The 17,454-nt window shown below is 39.2% G+C and overlaps 1 protein-coding gene across 4 annotated transcripts in view; it reads left to right on the forward strand.

The window, feature by feature from the left end:
• The window catches only part of NEK1 (NIMA related kinase 1), a 210,494-nt gene that overhangs the window by 62,114 nt on the left and 130,926 nt on the right, over window positions 1–17,454 (forward strand). For all 4 annotated transcript variants that reach the window (XM_082843558.1, XM_082843560.1, XM_082843559.1 and 1 more), the window contains exons 12-16: window positions 7,790–7,849; window positions 8,089–8,148; window positions 8,243–8,290; window positions 8,781–8,855; window positions 14,390–14,553. In XM_082843558.1, coding sequence (XP_082699684.1) covers window positions 7,790–7,849; window positions 8,089–8,148; window positions 8,243–8,290; window positions 8,781–8,855; window positions 14,390–14,553 — 407 coding nt within the window. The remainder of the gene's footprint in view (window positions 1–7,789; window positions 7,850–8,088; window positions 8,149–8,242; window positions 8,291–8,780; window positions 8,856–14,389; window positions 14,554–17,454) is intronic.

Genomic DNA, 17,454 nt, shown 5'->3' on the forward strand with positions numbered 1-17,454 from the left:
TGTTAGTAAAACTGTGCAGAGGCCATTTTGTTGCCGTTGTTAGCACATTGATAACTATTAGAAAAACAAAACCAAAAGAGAAAAAATGATAATGACCAACTCCTGAGCACACTGGGATGTGTCTGTACTCCATAAGGTCACAGGAGGAAAAAAATAGACTCAATAGCTATTTTCTTCAGTTAGGAAGACGAGTAGTCTGCTAAGATTATTATCGATAGCTGTACTGAAGAGACTAAAAATTAATACGATCCCTTTAACTTTCTCTTGTAACCCAAATACATACTTGGGTGGACTTGTAGAAGGTCATTTGCCTTATCTCTGGGCCAAGTGTTCACCTGACCAAGTGGAGAGATCAGAGAGCTTGGTGAGGCTGGGCTGAAGATGTAGCAGGTGGTCCTCACCCTTGGGCGGGATCGTAGCCAAGTGTTTATTCTTTCACATGGCTGGTCGAATCAAACAGTATGTTGCTGTTCTTCATGTTTCCCTCATTTTCAGTTAGCATTTATTCAGTATGCAAGAGCAGCATGCTGTGGTATTTTCAGATTCCAGTTAATAATATCCTGAATAGCAGATACCATCCCATCAAATAGTTAGTGACAGGTACATGATTCAGGTGATAGTTATAAGAGTTTTGGAGTTCAGGCAAGGTTGTTGCCCTTAAAGTTTTTAGGCATTTGGCATGATTTTCTAGACCATATCAATGAGAGCTAAGTAATAATTAGCACATGAAATAATCATGCAGCTTATTTAAACAACGTTTCACGACAGATTTCTTTGCACGACAGTGTGAATGTACTTAATGCCACAGAATTGTACACTAAAAAATGGTTAAAATGGTAAATTTTTTTTAGTTGAAGTATAGTTGATCTATCATATTGTGTTAGTTTCAGGTGTACAGCATTCTAGTGATTCAGTTTATTGTTGGGGGCAGATTATATTCCATTATAGGTTATTACAAGATATTGGGTATTAATTTCCTATGCTATACAGTAAATCCGTGGTGCTTATCTGTTTTATGTATAGTAGTTTTTATTTGTTAATCCCGTACTCCTAATTTGTCCCTCTCCCTTTTGGTAACCATGAGTTTGTTTTCTGTGTCTGTGAGTCTATTTCTGTTTTACATATACATTCATTTGTATTATATTTTAGATTCCACATATAAGTGATATCGTATAGTATTTGTCTTTGTCTGACTTATTTCACTTAGCATAATAATCTCTAGGTCCATCCATGTTGCTGCAAATGGCAACTTTCATTCTTTTTTATGGCTGAGTAGTATTCCATTGTATATATGTACCACATCTTCTTAAGCCAGTCGTCTGTTGATGGGCCCTTGGGTTGTTTCCATGTCTTGGCTATTGTGAATACTGCTGCAGTGAACATTGGGGTGCATGTTTCTTTTCAAATTAGATTTTTTGGTTTTTCTGGACATACACCCAGGAGTGGGGTTGCTGGATCATATGGTAGCTTTATTTTTAGTTTTTTAAGGAACTTCCATACTGTTTTCTAAAATGGTAAATTTTATATGTGTTTTACCATGATGAAAACAAATTAGAAAAAATTTCAGGTAAATAAAAACTAAATAAAAATAAAAGAAATGACACATGCGTGAAGTTTTTCAAACCTAACAATGAAGGGCTTCCCTGGTGGCGCAGTGGTTGAGAGTCCGCCTGCCGATGCAGGGGACGCGGGTTTGTGCAAAAAAAAAAAACCCTAACAATGAAAAGAATTAAATGAAAGAAACTAAATGTCTAAATTATTTTAAATGTGATTTTTTAAAATAAGTTGGTTTTTTTGGTTTTTATATGACTCATATTTTTTATTTATTTATTTATTTTTTGCGGTACGCAGGCCTCTCACCGTTGTGGCCTCTCCCATTGCGGAGCACAGGCTCTGGACGCGCAGGCTCAGAGGCCATGGCTCACTGGCCCAGCCACTCCGCGGCATGTGGGATCTTCCCGGACCAGGGCATGCACCCATGTCCCCTGCATTGACAGGCGGACTCTCTATCACTGCGCAACCAGGGAAGCCCTCATATATTTCTTTAAAAGACTTATTTTGTCCCCAGAAAATCTAAAGCATCTTTTAGATTCAAATTCATAATGACTCTTAGAATTTTAAATTTAACTTTCTATCAAGCTTGAAAAGGAGAAGTTTATAAGGAAAACCATAACCCCTTACTGATAGTGCCTGTCTCTTTTTTAAAAATAATTTTTGGCTGCACTGGTTCTTAGTTGCTGTGTGGGCTTTCTCTAGTTGCGGTGAGCGGGGGCTACTCTTTGTTGCGGTGCGCGGGCTTCTCACTGCAGTGGCTTCTCTTGTTGCAGAGCACGGGCTCTAGGTGCACAGGCTTCAGTAGTTGTGGTGCACGGGCTCAGCAGTTGTGGCTCACAGGCTCTAGAGCGCAGGCTCAGTAGTTGTGGTACATGGGCTCAGTAGTTGTGGCTTGTGGGCTCTAGAGAGCAGGCTCAGTAGTTGTGGCTCACGGGCTTAGTTGCTCCGCAGCATGTGGGATCTGCCCAGACCAGGGATTGAACCCGTATCCCCTGCATTGGCAGGCAGATTCTTAACCAGTGCACCACCAGGGAAGTCCTGTCTGGCTCTTTTTAACTGCAGAAAATTAAGCTAATACACATTAAGTTTTTATTACTCAGCATATCTTAAAAATATCTGCATGTCATAAAAACTTTCTTTGCTCCAGTTCCTGTTAATAATCATAACTGTTTTCTAAAATGCTTCAGTTAAAACAGAGGAGTGGTTATGAAGCCACCAGAGGGAGCTCCGTGAGTATGTTTCAGTATTTTGGTTCTGACTTGAGCAAAGAAACAAAACAACACTTTTCGTTTAATATGGATGTTTTATGTAACCATATTTTTCTCTTCTGTGTAGAAATAGTGTTCTGAAAATACTTGTGTGATGTCTGAGGAACAGCTTGGCATTTTTATTTCACAAATATTTGTATATCTTATATGTGAAGGTGCAATCTGGAGGACCAAAACATGAATATAACTCTTGCTTTCATGTGACTTACCCAAGAGTATGTAGGTGTCTTAGTTAAACATTCTCTTGTTGCGCACAGTTGTGTAATCTGGTGTAAAGCTGGTCATGTATAGTGAGATGCTGTATCACTCATGTTACTATTTTTAAGTTGTTGGGTGTCGTGGTTCACAAATGTGGAGACCAGTGCTAGACCTGCTACATAAGGGTTCACCTGTGGAACTTGTTAAAATGTAGAACGCAGGGCTCTGTGTCCAGAAATTATAATTCAGCAACTCTTGGGGATATGTGTTTTTTGAAAATAGCTTTATCAAGATATAACTCACGTACTATACAACTCATCCATTTGAAGTTTGGAATTAAATGGTTTCCAATGAATTTGCAAGAGTTGTGCAACCATCCCCACAATCGACTTTAGAACATTTTCCTTGCCTCCCCACAACATCCTTTTCCCATTAGCATTCCCTCCCCATTCTTCCCCAACCCTTAGCCCTGGGCAACTGCTAATCTACTTTTGTCTCTGTATAGGTTTGCTTGTTCTGGACATTTCATGTAACTGGAGTCATACAATACCAGGTCTTTTGTGACTGGCTTCTTTTGCTTAGTATAGTGTTTTCAAGGTTGTAGCATGTATCCATGTTGTAGCATGTATCAGTACTTCATTGCTGTTTATTGCCAAGTAATACTCTTTTGTATGGAAGGAATATGTATTTTTACCAAGCTCCTGGGTAGCATTCCCCACTAGTTTAAATTCTATATATATATAAAACATACTTTGAAATGTTAACTTTGTGATTGTAATGCCATAAAAAAACATTATATACAACTGTTTTTTCCTTGTACTTCAGTAATAGTGCCCCCAGAACACTCTCTTGACTATTTTAAAAGAGGGGGTTGCTATCTATTAGTGGTAGCAAAACCATTTAGTGGGTGAAGAGCACGGACTTTTTTTTTTTTCAGTAATAGAATGGAAAGTAACAGACTCAGCTACACATAGTAAAAGTATTTTATGGAACTTGGGTGTGTGTGTGTGTGTGTGTGTATCTTAACTGGGCCTGGATGTGAAATATATTTTTTTTTTTTTTTTTTTTTTTTGCGGTACGCGGGCTTCTCACTGTTGTGGCCTCTCCTGTTGCGGAGCACAGGCTCCGGACGCGCAGGCTCAGCGGCCATGGCTCACAGACCCAGCCGCTCGGCGGCATGTGCGATCTTCCCGCACCGGGGCACGAACCTGTGTCCGCTGCATCGGCAGGCGGACTCTCAACCACTGCGCCACCAGGGAAGCCCTGAAATATATTTCTTACAGTGGGTTGCTTTTACAAAAAGTTTGAAAGCTACTGTTCTTTAAATATTTCAGTATTATTGTCATCTCATTAACCCTAGTGTCTTTCCTGGGGCGAGGTGGTGAGATACATGGTTCAGCTTAAGTGAAGGTTGAATTGAAATAACTAGCCACCATTAGGTTAGGAGTTAGGATCTAATAATACAGTGAGGAGGAGATGGGACGGTTCCGGGAACCTACTGCTTGGGTCATTTTGTCAGGGAGTAAACTTGCCATTTCGTTAGTCATGGTGTGAGGTTTTGTTTTTTTTGGGGGGGGGGGGTGCTGCACCGCGCGGCTTGCGAGGTGTTAGTTCCCCGACCAGGGATCAATCCCATGCCCCCTGCAGTGGAAGTGCCGAGTCTTAACCACTGGACTGCCAGGGAAGTCCCTGGTATGAGACTTAATACCACTTATCACATTGATGATGTAGCTTTGAGTTTAAAACATACTGTGTCAATAAAATGGATTTGGTTTATAATGGTCATTTAATTAAAATGCCAAAACACAGTATAAGAGAATCATTATTCTCATTTTAACAGTTTATCAACCCATTTGATGATGTTACATATTGTAAATATTATCATTTTATTGTGCTCAGATTAAATAATGTATTCATTAAAATAAGTTAGTTGCATTTCCTAAGGAAGAAATTATGTTTAAATTATGTATCATGTTGCTTTCTAAAGTAAGCAGAAACTTTAAATATCTTTTTGAATTTTTTTTTTTTTAGTGAAAGGAAACTTTTGGTGCCTTTCTAGTTCTTTTTTATGTGTTGTGAGCTATATAGTATCTTAACAGTAATATATTTCTGGAATTAATTATATTAATTTCATATTGATTGTGGGTCATATTTATTTTGTAATATTCTGAATTTGCATTTAGAATTTTAGTGCTTATCCATTATGGTCATTTTACAAAATTTAGGAAGTAGAAGCAATAAGTGGTATATGAGAGTAATTTCATAACATTGACTTTTGCCAAAATACAGCTGCTATTGAAATGGAATTGTTAGTGGAGACACTTTAATGATATAATCAAATGCTGAATTATTTTACTAATAATGTAAATGACCACTGAAATAATTTTTTAAAGTAGCATTTGCTTTCCTTTGAGTTGAAACCCAACATTGGTAAATAATTTTGTACAGTGTTTCTTTTTATATTCATTTTTTCCTAAGGTAGCTGAAAAATTTAAAATTGGTTCATGATAAATGACTAGAGTTTCCTGTAAATACTTCTAATCTTTTTTGGTATATAGAATTGTATTTTGAATGGTTTGAAACACTGATCATACAGTAGGCTTAACATTGCTCACAAAATTGAGTAGCTAGCCCAAGATAAAAAAAGAAAGAAATCCATGGGTCAGTCATACTTATGAGCACACATGCAGAAATCCTAAAAGAAGTTTTTCAAAAACTCAAACCATTTATCAAAAGAATGATTTAAGAATTATTAAATAGGATACATTTTGGGATGCAAGGATGGTTCAACAGTAGGAAACTGGTTAATTTCACTTCATTAGTAAGTTGAGAAAATCATACATAAATGATCTCAGTAGATACTGAAAGTTGAGTAGAATTTAACAGTTTAAACAAAAAAAAACTTCTTTGGTTGTATACATTAAACATGTACAACTTTTTGTATGTCCATCGTACCTCAATAAAATGGTTTTTAAAAATGATCCAGTGGCCTTCCTGGTGGCGCAGTGGTTAAGAATCCACCTCTCAATGCAGGGGACACAGGTTCCAGCCCTGGTCCAGGAAGATCCCACATGCTGCGGAGCAGCTGAACCCATGTACCACAACTACTGAGCCTGCTCTCTAGAGCCCGTGCACCACAACTACTGAGCCCACATGCCACAATTACTGAAGCCCGTGTGCCTAGAGCCCGTGCTTCACAAGAGGAGAAGCCACCTCAAGGAGAAGCCTGTGCACCACAACAAAGAGTAGCTCCCGCTCGCCGCAACTAAAGAAAGCCTGCGCACAGCAACAAAGACCCAATGCAGCCAAAAATAAATAAATTTTAAAAATCCAAATTTCTTTCATTCAAGAAATAGAGGGGAAAGTTCTTAACATGACACAGTTATATATACTAGAAACCCATGTCAGGCATTTTACATAATACTGAAAAATTGGAAGCATTTACATTAAAGTTAGGAGCAAAACAAGGATGTTTGCAATGATTGCTATTATTTAATGTTATTCCAGAAGCCTAGCTAATGTAATTAAAAAGAGAAGGAAATAAGAAACAAAAATACTGGGAGAGAAGAGGAAACAGATATTTACACGATATGATTCCCTATGTAGAAAATCCTAGTGAAGCAGCAGAACATTACTAATGAATTCAGTAAAGTGGCCTGATAGAAGTTCAGCATGCAGAAATGAATAATCAGAAAAGGAAATGGAGAGACATAGTGACAGACTCCCTCAAATACTTTATTTTATTTTTTATTTATTTTTATACAGCAGGTTCTTATTAGTTATCTGTTTTATACATATTAGTGTATATATGTCAATCCCAGTCTCCCAATTCTCAAATACTTTAGACCTGCTGAGAAAAGTGTGAGATAACTATGCAAGAAAGGAATCAACATCAATGGAGTATTACTTATCAATGAAGAAAACAAATGCAGATACAAATAATAACATGGACGATTCTGAAAACAATGTTGAGCAACAGAAGTGAGATACAAAGGAATATATATTGTGTAATTCCATTAATATACAACTCAGAACACAGAAGACTAAACTGTATTGCTTAGGAAGGCATACATAATTGGCAAAGCCATAAAGACAAGCAAGATAGTGATTAGTAAAGTCAGGATTGTGGCTACCTCTCTGGTGGAGGGCTTCTGCTTGTTGGCAGTATTCTGTGCTTTGACTTGGGTGGTAGTTACTGGCTATTTCTTTGTTTTTGCTAACCTCTGTGTATGTCCTTTATCTACTTTTTAATAGGTGACTTTATTTTTATTTATTAAAATATTTATTTATTTATTTTTGGCTGCATTGGGTCTTCATTGCTGTGTGTGGGCTTTCTCTAATTGCTGCGCATGGGCTTTCTCTAATCACTGCGAGCGGGGGCTACTCTTTGTTGCGGTGTGCAGGCTTCTCATTGCGGTGGCTTCTCTCGTTGCGGAGCACAGGCTCTAGGCACATCAGCTTCAGTAGTTGTGGCACGCGGGCTCAGTAGTTGTGGCTCGCCAGCTCTAGACCACAGGCTCAGTAGTTGTGGTGCACAGACTTAGTTGCTCCGCGGCATGTGGGATCTTCCCGGACCAGGGATCGAACCCACGTCCCCTGCATTGGCAGGCAGATTCTTAACCACTGCACCACCAGGGAAGCCCCAGGGATAATATATTTTGAAAGACAGTTATGGCAGTATTGGCTTTACATTTTTTCCTGTTTTAAATTTCCATACATTTGAATTTTTCAAAATCCTTATCTAATTTGTAGTTTTACTTTTTGTCCAGGCCCATCAAAGTCCAGTGAAGAAAGTGAATCCTGGAGAAGAAAGGAGGAAACTGTTTGAGGTATAAAGACATCTGTCTGCTTATTTTAAAGCTTTGTAAAAATAATTATAAAAGAAGAAACAAATCTTATAAAACCTCCAAACCTTTCCTCCTTATTTCTTTCAAACAAATACCTCTAACTTATTTCTGTTTTTTAACCTCCCTGGGCATATGTCTACCATTGGTATGCTAGCTTTACTGATGAAACTAGAAGAAGTAATATTTATTATTGATAAAAAATGTTCTTTTTTTTATTTAAGGAACCAGTAAGGAAGAGAAGGTTGGAATTGAATGAAAAAGAAAAGAAACAAAAGGATCAGGTAGTTATTTCACTCTTACTTTTTTCCCCTGCCAAGTTGGAGAGGATAATAGTTTCAAGAGTTCTAAAAAGTTTGTCTTTAAAACTTGTTACAGATTAGTTTAATGAAGGCTGAACAGATGAAAAGGCAAGAAAAGGAAAGGGTAAGAGGATGGTCCATTTCCCCGGTGTGCTGCACTGCCTCCTACACATGCGCCTTTTTTTTTTTTTTTTTCCTGGCTGCGTTGGGTCCCCGTTGCTGCACGCCGGTCCTCTCTAGTTGCGGTGAGTGGGGGCCACGGCTCGCTGCAGTGCACTTGCTTCTCATCGTGGTGGCCTCTCTTGCTGCGGAGCACGGGCTCTAGGCCTGCAGGCTCAGTAGTTGTGGCTCGCGGGTTCTAGAGCGCAGGATCAGTTGCTGTGGCACACGGGCTCAGCCGCTCTGCGGCACGTGGGATCCTCCCAGACCAGGGATCAAACCCGCGTCCCCTGCATCGGCAGGAGGACTCCCAACCACTGCGCCACCAGGGAAGTCCCCCCCGCCCTTTTTTTTTTTAAAGGGATACACTGATTCCATTTTATTTCTAAATGTATTTCATGTACTTTATACTAAATATTTGAAATGGTGTTTTGTTTGTTTCTTTTCCCCAAAAGTTGGAGAAAATAAATAGGGCCAGGGAACAAGGATGGAGAAACGTGCTGAGTGCTGGTGGAAGCGGTGAAATGAAGGTAGGCCTTTGGTGCCAGTGCACTTACACTACTGCTTTTTCTCCAGTTTCCTCCTGCTCTTGAAAAGGTATACAATTGGCTTTTTGGGGGGATACACTTACTTTTTACTAGAGTTCTTCATCATCTATTATGACTCCTTAGTTTTCCTGCACATATTTGGTATGTAATTTGTACTGATAACTAATATGTGACACTGTTAAAGTTGCATAAAAAGTTTGCTGTGAAGGCTGTGATACACCATTCCTGCCTGAGGCATCTTTTTAAAATCAAATACAGTTTGTCTCCACTCTGCCTGAAGTCCTCCTCTAGCTTCACGTAGACCTGAAGATTCCATTTTCAGAAGACCCGTACTAAGCGGGGCCCTGCCAGTCTCTCCGCACTCATCCTGGTCGTGCCATGCGCTCTAGTCATGCTGAGCTAAGGACCGTACTGCAGTTTCCCCACTGTGTGTGGCCTGCTGTAGCTACGTCCTGACACCTGTATTAGTCTTTACCTGAAAGCACCCTCCGTCCCTCCTCACTCTCACTCCTACCTCCAGCCATTTACCTAGGTAACCAGTGACCTAACCAGCCATTTACCTAGGTAGGTTAAGTCAGACATTTCCTTTGGGCAGATCCACACTGTACAACCTTGGGCAAGTTACTTAACTTTCCTGAGCCTTAATTTCTTCATTTAAAAGAAGAAAGAAAGAAAGAGAGAGAGAGAGAGAGAGGGGAAGGGAGGGAAAGAAAGAGAAAGAAAGAAAGAGAAGGAAGAGAAGGAAGGAAGGAAAGAAAAGAAAGAAAAAGAGAAAAGGAAGGAAGGAAAGAAAGAAAGGAAAGAAAGAAAGGAAAGAAAGAAAGAGAAAAAGAAGGGAGGGAGGGAGGGAGGAAGGAAGGAGGAATGAATTTCAAGAGCAGTGCCCGAGCTTGGCCTGCAAGGACTCACCTGTTAAGCTCCTTTTCCTTTCCTTGCTCTGCCAGTCTGAATCTTGTGTTTCTTCTTTCGCCCTCATAACACCCTTTACATGCCGAATTCTAAGGTGGTCCCAAAATTCCTGACTCCAGGGGTCAGGCCTGATGTTATCCCTCCACTGGAGCATGGGGGAACCTGTGAACAGGGTGTGTCGCAGCCCCTTAGTTAGGCTGTGTTGTATGGCCCTGCTGATGGGGTAGCCACTCCTGTGGTCACGTCACTATTTTATAAGCCTCCCTCATAGCAGCCTGGAAGGGAGAAGGTCAGAGAGACAGCTTCTGCTGGCCTGGGAAAAAGCACACGTTCACGTGGCAGGGAAGCACAGGTGTCCTGTGGGAGCTGATAGTGGTCTCTGACCAACAGCTAGCAAGAATGTAGGGACCTTAGCCGTGACAGCCACAAGGGAGTGAATTCAGGAACCAGTGAGCTTGGAAGAGGATCCTGAGCCTCAGATGAGGGTGGCAGCCCTGGCTGACACCTTGATTTCTGCCTGGTGAGACCCCCAGCAGAGGACCCTGCTAACCATGCCCAGACTCCTGAGACCACAAATGGGTCTGTCATAAGCTGCTGAGTTTGTAGTACTTTATGACACAGCAATAAAAAATGAATACATACTATTATTCCTCTGTACTATCAGTTTTAATTTGTATAATCCAATCAACTGTTACTTAAGGTCTTTAAACTGTGAGTTCGCCTGACCTTGCTCAATAAACTTGGTATTTAGGTGCCCAGTAGATATTTGTTAAGTTGAAATGATTACCATTCTTACTTGTTTCTTTTTCCCTGAAAGATATGATTTGAATAAAAATTTATCTGTTTATGTAGATATACATGTTCTGCCCTGGCTTTCTTGGTTTGTATTTCAGTGTCTTGAGATGACACATTTTTCATATTACATATCAGTAACCCAGTAGGAGTCACTTTTTCTAGTTCTGTATTAATATAGACTTATACAGTTTTTAGTAATACAGTTTTATCTTTAAAATTGTACTTTACTATTTTTGTACTGTACTATCCAATTTACTATGAAATTGAACTTTTAACCTCCTGAGTGATAAGGAATGACTCAGACAGAATTTGGCCCATTCTAAAATAACTAACCCCATATCTTATATGATTAGAAAGTAAAATCTTACCAAAGTGCAGGCCCTCAGATCTTGTCAAGCATTTTGTATCAGTCCATGATTGGTGTTGAGAATTTGATTATTTTTTCTTCTCCCTTTGCGTATATCTTCTTTATGCAGTGAAGCACCTTTTTTCCCTATGATGTCTAAAGCCATATTTAATCCTAAAGTCCAGTTTTACCAATGTTTGATTATAGTTTCTCAACAGTGTGAGATACTATGTGCTTAATAGGTTTCTGCTTCGCTTCATAAACTTCTATACTGCTTTCTGTGAGGGTTAATAAAACAATTTATTTTCCATGACGTAAATCAAAGTCTATGTTAGTTTCTGTACTTATTCCCTGTGAGGTTTGAAATATTTAACTTCTTCAGCTGTTTGATTTCTGTACAGTTGATAAGGACCTGGAAGCTCAGTAAAAATGTGAATCAAATTAAGGAGATTCCCCAAAATAAAGATAAAACAAAAACTAAACATTAAGGGAAATATTTCAAAGTTAATATTCTATTATTATATACCTCTAAATACCAAGACATTATGCACAGTATAAATAACCTTCTGTCCTTGATTACTTAGTATCTGCAAAATCTGGGACTTTTTGCTTTGTCCATTTTTTCTTTTTGATTCTTCTGATAGGTTTTTTTTTTCTTTTTTTAAATTGTAGTTGATTTTCAATGCTTTATCCATTTTTGATATATCTCTTATGAAAGTGCGTTTTTAGAAAAATTATGAAATGTTCCACATATATAGTTTGATTATATAGATAACCATTATATATAAGAGTGTATCTGTTGTTTGACAATATATTGGAATGCTGCTCAGCATTGAAAAGGAATAGCCTATTAATACATGCAACAGCATGGGTCAGTCAACAGCATACTGAGTGAAAGAAGCCAGGCACAAGAGTACATGTTGTATGAATCCATTTGTATGAAATGATAAGAAAAGGCGAATCCAATTTCTGTGACAGAGAGCAGATCAGTGTTTGCCAGAAGGAGGGAGGGGGTGTTGGCTGCAAAGGAACATGAGGGACCTTTTGGGGTGATGGATGTGGTTTCGATTGTGGTAGTGGTTCCAAGAGTGTCTGTATTTGTCAGAACATCATCCTGCGCTTATAATTGGTGAATAAAGTCATGTTTAAAAGATCCTGTTGTTTCAGTATTCTAGTACAGTGTTTTCAGCATTATTTTGAGTATAGGTATCTTCAGAGATATGTACATACATTTGATTTTGCTAGAGAGAAACCTTAGAACACTCAACCTTAAGTTGATATTAGCGCCAGACTAAACTCGAGGAACCAGGCTCGTAGGAGGTATGACCACCTTTTCCCAGAATTGTGGTTCTGATAATCTTGCCCTGAGATGCACATTTTGAAAATGTATATGAAAATCACCTTGATGGAGTTTCCTGCCGAATGAAGTATCTTCCCTATTTCTAGCAACTTTCATCTCTTGCTATTCAAGCATCTTGAATCAGTTTTCTATTTTTATCTTGAGCTGACTTGTTTTAAAATCAGGCTTTCTTATAATACTGTACACAATTCTTGCGTCAAGATGTTAACACAAGTTTTACCTCACTGGGTACACTGAAATGCCTTTTATTTGGTTCTCGTATTTTCCTTAGCCAGACTTCTTCCTCAGGATGTCGTCACCTGGAAGCTCTTCTCCCTTTCCGGGCAGTGTTCTGGCTTCTGCTCTCATCTGCGTTTGAGTGCTGCCCCTCCACTTGAGTCATGTCACTTTGTCTTCGTTTTGGTGCTGCTGGCCTCTGCCTCTGAGGTTCCTATTTCCTCTTTGCAGTGCAGTTCTTGCCCCCTGACCTCTGTAACATTCTACACTTACTCAACTCTCATCCTGACATCTCTGTTTTCTGTGAGTTTTCCGTGCGCTTGGGTGCGTGTGTTCTGAGGCTGCGTCCTATGCCTTTGCCTTCATCCTTTGTTATTTCCGCAGAGAACCCACAGCTCCCTTCACCGTTGACTTCTTCTCTGATTGCCTTTCTTTGCTCGCAGGCTTCTTGGCTTGGTGTCAGTGCAGCAAGCCTTCTAATTAGTTCCTCTACTTTGTTCTCTCTCTTATTCTTGCTTATCATGTGTAATTTGACTTACTGACCTTTTTTTTTAAACTTTATTTGTTTATTTTTGGCTGCATTGGGTCTTCGTTGCTTCACATGGGGTTTCTCTAGTTGTGGTGAGCGGGGGCTACTCTTTGTTGTGGTGCATGAGCTTCTCATTGCGGTGGCTTCTCGTTGCAGAGCACGGGCTCTAGGCGCACAGGCTACAGTAGTTGTGGCACGTGGGCTCAGTAGTTGTGGCTCGCAGGCTCTAGAGCGCAGGCTCAGTAGTTGTGGCGCACAGGCCTAGTTGCTCCGTGGCACATGGGATCTTCCTGGACCAGGGCTCGAACCCTTGTCCGCTGCATTGGTAGGCGGATTTTTAACCACTGCACCACCAGGGAAGTCCCACCAACCTTCTAAGAAACTGTTTTAGTGCACTTTCCTGCTAGAAAATGTATGCGTGCTTTCTGTTGTTTATTCTATGAACTCGCACAGCTGAGGGTAGTTACCTGTGATGACCTTTTAGGACCAAATAACACTTCCTATCTGCCTTCTTTCTAGTTAACTTCTTATGTCTTCCTGCATCCTTTTTCCCCGTACTGCCAACACCTAAACATACACCTCCAGTGCTTATTTTTACTTTAAGTTTTACTTTAATACCATGGTTCATATTTAATCATTTACTCTTTCTTTGTTACGTTGCTTTCAAGGCTGCGTTGAATAATATTTTTCTCCAGTGATTTTTTTTTGGAATTTTTATTTCTCATAATTTTTTTTTTCTATTTTGTAAATTTGCTCAGTATTTACTACTTTACAGTGTGCCTGTGGCCACTCATTTACTACAGGAAATGAAATGTTTTTCAAGCTTTACACTTTGTTTCCCAGTTTGTTTGTCAACTGCTTAAGGATTGGTATGTTGTTTTGTTTCTTTTATTTACACCTAGAGTATGTTTCAGTGGTGTTTATATCCTCATTGCTTGTTGAATTGGATTTGGGGTATGTTAAATGCCATATGTTTTTGTTAGATATAATTTTGAGTGTTACAAAAGCAGGCTCTGTTTTATTTATAAGCTATACATATTTAAACTTAATAGGATGGGATCACATAAAATGTATATTAGAAACTTGTTTCAAAACTTGTTCATTAAGACCAGGTTTTTTCATAGTTACATAAATTTAGTGATAGTTTATATTTTAGTTACATTGAATTAAGCTTTATTGTTAGTAACAAAGTATACTAGTTTTTGATTGTTAATGGTTATAATATAGTAGGAAAACATGTTAAATTAGGTAATTGCTTTCTAAGAGTCAAGTGTTGAAATTTACTTTTTTCTTTTGAGGGTAGTACAGACCTTTTAGGTCTTGTGAGACAAGCATGTGAGAGCTCTTTGTTTGATTCCTAGGCTCCCCTTTTTGGCAGTGGAGGGGCTGTGGCTCCATCATCTTTTTCATCTCGCGGACAGTATGAACATTACCATGCCATTTTTGATCAAATGCAGCAACAAAGAGCAGAAGATAATGAAGCTAAGTGGAAAGGAGAAAGACATGGCCGAAGGCTTCCAGAAAGGTATGGCATGTTCTGCAGAAGTTGCTTGTGCTTTGCTTTAGAGAAAGTAATGGAAGTCATCATGCGTATTTATTGGCAGAGGAATCCCACCTGGAGTACATCCAGGATTTCCCAAGGGGGCTTCAGGTCATCACCATTCCCCTGATGCCGATGCTCTTAGAAAAACTTGGAAAAGATTGAAGGCCGTGTCTAAACAAGCCAATATAAACAGGTTGGACCGTGATGATCCATAAATTCACCCTTGCTTGTAAATTTGTCTTAGGCCATGTACAGCCTAATACCTACACCTTCTGGGTGTTTTTTCCATTATACATAGAATATTTTTTGCCTTCTGGATGCAGTCATTTTCTTATGTGCAAATTTGGCCCTTGATTACATGTGGAAAACATGTAGCTCTTCAGCCTGATTTTTGTAGCTTATATATGTTATAGGCTGCACATACTATTTAAAGGAACATGTGATAACTTTGAACCAACATATGGTTGTAATAACTTTATCCACTTGCTTTAAATAAATCAGAATATATTTAAAATGGAATTACATTCTATGCAGAAATCCAAGACATGCCTTTGGGTCTTCCTTTTTCTCATTACTTAGAACCCCACTTTTCTATTTGTCTTTCTCTGCATGTTCATCTCTGATTGATGGCTCACTATGATCCTGTTCATTGGGTTTTTTCTTTTCTTCCATTAATTAATTTAATATGGTTGCAGTCAATAGTTTTAACTTGCATAGTTCCTTTTTTTAAAGTATGCATATGTGTTTTTTTAGATCTTCCCATTTCTTCCATAAAAACGTTCCAGTTAAGAGCAGATACCATTTTGTGAAAATTTAATTTGTCATTTTACAGAGAATACTTTTGAGTGTGATAAAACTCTTTATGGCTCTCCCAATTATAAAAGATTATTAAAAGGTAGCTGAGCAGAGGTAAATAATTGAGGGGAATACAAATTAACATTATGAATTATGTACAGTAGCCTGAAGTGTTAAGCTAATTGTAAATACTTCCCATTTTTGAGAAAAGAGGGCTACAGACTTCCACATATGCATGTTTTTTATGAAATGGTAAAGAAGATTTTTGTGTGGGGTTTTATCCTCTGGTATTATTGACCTTTCTACTATATAATTTGTATGGCTTTTTATTTTTTGTGGTACCTGGACCTCTCACTGTTGTGGCCTCTCCCGTTGCGGAGCACACGCTCCGGACGCGCAGGCTCAGCGGCCATGGCTCACGGGCCCAGCCGCTCCGCGGCATGTGGGATCCTCCCGGACCGGGGCACGAACCCGTGTCCCCTGCCTCGGCAGGCGGACTCTCAACCACTGCGCCACCAGGGAAGCCCCTTTTTTTGTTTAATTTTAATCAGATCTCTTAAAATAAATGTGTATAGTATAAAGAAAATAGGGAAAACTATGTTATGCTTCTTCACGCTGTTCATCTTCCATAAGGTTTCTTGGTTCTTCACAGTTGGAGTGACGAGTAATGGACTAGTTTGGTCCATTTGCATCAGGCTCCCATATAACCTTGAAATATTCACATACATTTACACTTGTTTCATATTGTCTTCAATGACTGTGTATCTCAGTTACTTCTTCCACTAGAACACAACTTCCATTCAGTCTTTATTTGAGCATCAGATATAGTTTCAATATTTTAATTTTCAGCTTTTCAACCATTTGTGATTGTGAGATCGTTCATCATTTCCTTTCTGCTAACTTTGGGGGGCTTAGCAGTACTCAAACATATAGTATACCTTTTCTTATGTTGCTTTGAACTTGTTATTATTGATGATAGATATTATTTATTGCATACTTATTATGTACCAAGTTATATTTACTTATCACAGCATCCCTTTGAATTAGATATCACGCTTTTAATAAGATGAAGAAATTAGGACCTGCACAGATTTAACACCTGTGTATGGTCAGGCCACTAGTAAGTGGCGGAGGTAGGATTTAAACTAACTCCGTCTGAGTGTAGAGTTCAGCTCCTCGAGCACAGTTTTAAGGACTTCTCAGCTTCTTGAGATACTACTAGTGAACAGGCAAAACAGTTATTGGTTTAGTTGCTTATAAAATTTTAAAATATTGGGTACTTTAAAGATTAAACATGATACCAAATACTGAATGAGCTTTCATATATATTCATTGAATTTATTTTGGTTTTATGTGAGGACGTAGAAAATGGAAGAATTGGTAGCAAACTGGAGATCATCAAGTATCATATAATTTTCAAAAGGCAGATTCTAAAAACTAGAGTAGTTTTTTTCATGTTCATCCCAGGCAAGATTAAAAGTAGAGCCTGCAAACATCTTAAAAGGAAGCAGTCGGGCTTCCCTGGTGATGCAGTGGTTGAGAGTCCGCCTGCCGATGCAGGGGACACGGGTTCATGCCCCGGTCTGGGAAGATCCCGCATGCCACGGAGCGGCTGGGCCTGTGAGCCATGGCCACTGAGCCTGCACATCCGGAGCCTGTGCTCTGCAACGAAAGAGGCCACAACAGTGAGAGGCCCGCGTACCGCCAAAAAAAAAAAAGAAAAGACAAAAGGAAGCAGTCATCACTGCAATGCAGCATAAATTCACAGAGAATGGATTTTGTCAGATACAGCCTTTATTTCTTTTTAGGGTTGTAGGCTAGAGCTATAGTTCTCAACCTGTGTGCTGAGGCAAGTTGGAGCCTCACAGTGCCTTGGATATTTTACAGTTGTGAGGGAAACGTAACTACATCTGTTGGACAAAGTGTAGACCATACTGTTAAGCAGTTTTGACCTAACTGTTTAATGAATGGGACCGCTAGGTATTTCTTTTGGCCTTAGAGGCATTGTGAAAAATTTACTTAGATACCTAGTAGGGTATATAAACTTCAGCAGGATACTGTTGCCAGGGTGTCTCAGTGTAGACATGG

This window comes from Leucopleurus acutus (assembly GCF_964270905.1).
Source record: "Leucopleurus acutus genome assembly, chromosome: 7".
NCBI lineage: Eukaryota > Metazoa > Chordata > Mammalia > Artiodactyla > Delphinidae > Leucopleurus > Leucopleurus acutus.